This window comes from Pundamilia nyererei, unplaced genomic scaffold, assembly GCF_000239375.1.
Source record: "Pundamilia nyererei isolate P.nyererei 1_Seehausen unplaced genomic scaffold, PunNye1.0 scaffold00269, whole genome shotgun sequence".
Lineage (NCBI taxonomy): Eukaryota > Metazoa > Chordata > Actinopteri > Cichliformes > Cichlidae > Pundamilia > Pundamilia nyererei.
Genome location: NW_005187670.1, coordinates 536,540 through 539,239, shown reverse-complemented (window position 1 = coordinate 539,239; position 2,700 = coordinate 536,540). Strand labels below are relative to the sequence as shown.

The following is a 2,700-nucleotide window of genomic DNA, read 5'->3' as shown; positions in this document are numbered from 1 at the left end:
GAGAGTGTGTGTGAGAGAGTGTGTGAGAGTGAGAGAGTGTGTGAGAGAGTGTGTGTGAGAGAGTGTGTGAGAGTGAGAGAGTGTGTGAGAGTGAGAGAGTGTGTGTGTGAGAGAGTGTGTGAGAGTGAGAGAGTGTGAGAGAGTGAGAGAGTGTGTGTGAGAGAGTGTGTGAGAGTGAGAGAGTGTGTGAGAGTGAGAGAGTGTGAGAGAGAGTGTGTGTGTGTGTGTGTGTGAGAGTGTAAATGTTACAGATGTTGGCAGCTGTTGTGTTTGGGCCTCATGGTTAAAAACATGGTGACGATGACAGAAAGAGGCGCTGCAGGGCTGTAGACGAACTTGTTGCCTGCACTGGTGCGCCCAGATTTTTAACCACATCGCTGAACAGTTTTACACGTGCACTTCAGGCATGATGCGTCTGCTGCTGACCACACGGAGACTTTCAGAGTTGCAGAGACTTTTTTTGTTACTCGAACAGTTGGTCACACCTAAGATTTTTTTAGTTGCACCATTGAAAGATTGGGTGGCGCTGTAGAGCCCTGCACTCCGACATGAAGCTGAAAACACCTGTAATCTTAGAACCAGGACCTACGCTGAGTTTCTTACCAGCTGTCTTGTTGTTCTTGAGGCCAAAGGTCACCTTCTTGGAGTCTGACTTTGGCGTCTGAAGCTTCTGTGGAAAATGAATCAGGCAGCAGGTGAAACCTCAGCAGTGAGATCAACATGTCTGTGAATTCTTTCATTATTCAGTGTGATGTCACTTCCTGTCTGAGCGGTTGGAGGTCTGGGAGTGGCTCAGAGAGGAAGCGGCTGTGACATCACCGAACTGTTTCCTGTCTGAGGTTCTCTCTGCTCACCTTCCTGCTGGACGCCGGCGTGCCCGGGCTTGCCTTAGTCTTACAGAACAGCGGCGTTGGTGCTTTGGCGTTGCTCTGAAACGTGATGAAGTCTGACTGTGACCCTCCGGCGCTCTTCCTCTTCTTCTTCTGTGGTGTTTTGTTGCTCGGGGGCGTGGCCACGTCATCCTGAAACAGAACATAAGGTTAGAGAGCGATCACCTCGCGGCTTCTCGACCACGTCTCTCATCAGACACTCACGCTGGTGCGTCGGGGTTTCTTGGTGGCGGTCTCTTCTTCTTCTGCTGCGATGCCGTTCAGGGTCTGCAGCTCGTCGGCCTCGAACTCGAACACCACGGGGATCTTCCTCTTCTTCTTCCTTGCGGGAGTTTCTCTGTCCGAGGACGCCACCGTGTCACCTGCCTTACCCCCAACCTGCGCCTCAGCGGCCTCCTGTGTCACGCTCTTCTTCTTCTTCCCTGGTGTCTTCCTAGCCTCCTTCTGGACCTCCTCCTCTTCTGGAGCTTCTTGCTGATCCTTCTTCTGTGGTGTCTCAGCAGCGGTCACGCCTGTGGTCATTTCCTCTTTTCCTTTTTTCTTTGTCTTCTTCTTGGTGAGCTGTGGCGCCTCAGCTGCCTGCTCTTCATCAGCTGGGACGCTCTTCTTCTTTGCTGGTGTTACAGCGTCACTTCCTGCTGCAGGTGTCTCATCCGACTCGGAGCTCCTCACGCCAGCAGGCAGCGCTGCTTCAGCAGCCATCTTCTTCTTCTTCTTCTTAGTAGGAGTCGTAAAGTCGCTCTGAGGCGGCGGCGCGCTCACGTTTTCTCTTGATGCCTCACAGCTTCCTGTATCTGCCGTTATGCCCTTCTTCTTCTCTGATATGGGAGCGTGTGCAGATGAAACCTGCGGCTCTGTTGTGGGAGGAGTCTCTGTGCTTTTCTGCTTCTTCTTCTGTGGTTGGTCCTGGTGGTCAGGTGGCGGCGCTGCCTCAGAGTGGAGGGTTCCTGACGGCGTCCATGCTTCTTCTTCTTGAGCCGTTTGCTTCTGTTCTGTGGTTCCCTCAGCTTTCCTCTTCTTCTTCTTCTTCTTCTTTTTCTTCTTGGCAGGTGTTGCCGTGTCGCTCTGAGGCGCTGCCAGTCCTTCCCTGGATGCTTCACAGCTTCCTGTGCCGGCCTTCACGCCCTTCTTCTTTTTGTCTGCGGCGTCAGCGTCCTCCTCTTCCTCCCCTGAGGAAGCACAAACAGATCATCACTCCCTGAAAATCATCCGTTATGTTTCACGCCGACTTTCATTTATGATCTAAACTCAGAGCGCGAGCGGCGCTCTGGCAGGGGCCTCGAACCAAACAGGTTATCAGATGACATCACGCTGTGTCTGAGCGCCGCACGTTGGAGGGTTTGAGAAACTGAGGCTCTGTAACTGACAGACCAGCTCAGTCTTTCTCCTCCACGCTCAGGGCGGGGCTCCCCGGCTACGACCAATCAGCAGGTTTCTGTTCACGTATCTGCTCATCGCAGACATGATGCTCACCTGTACCTGCATCGGCTGCAGGTACAGGTGAGCAGAGACGGAAACCTGCAGCTGAGCCTCGCTGAGACGCTTTTTTATCCAACATCAGCCAAAACAACTGGACCACTGTCACCATGGAAACCAGCTGAACCTAAACTGGATTTAAAGCTTAAAAACGGGAATAGGGATGGGTACTGGTGTCCACCGGTTCTGACATAAACGGTAGTAACCAGACCGAAAAGCAGCGCACATTTCGGTGCTTTTTTTCCCTGAGCTGTGATACACTTTGGATTCTAGCCAATCATTTTACGTTTCCGAGGATAGTAGGCGGGGCCAGGTACGTACGTTCTTTTAGAGC

The 2,700-nt window shown here is 52.6% G+C and overlaps 1 protein-coding gene across 1 annotated transcript in view; it reads right to left on the bottom strand.

The window, feature by feature from the left end:
* rrp1 (ribosomal RNA processing 1) overlaps positions 1-2,700 on the bottom strand; it is a gene marked incomplete at its 5' end in the record, with an annotated part of 9,232 nt that overhangs the window by 3,319 nt on the left and 3,213 nt on the right. The window contains 3 exons of the mRNA XM_005750342.1: positions 604-670; positions 855-1,022; positions 1,095-2,059. Of these exons, the coding sequence (XP_005750399.1) occupies positions 604-670; positions 855-1,022; positions 1,095-2,059 (1,200 nt within the window). The remainder of the gene's footprint in view (positions 1-603; positions 671-854; positions 1,023-1,094; positions 2,060-2,700) is intronic.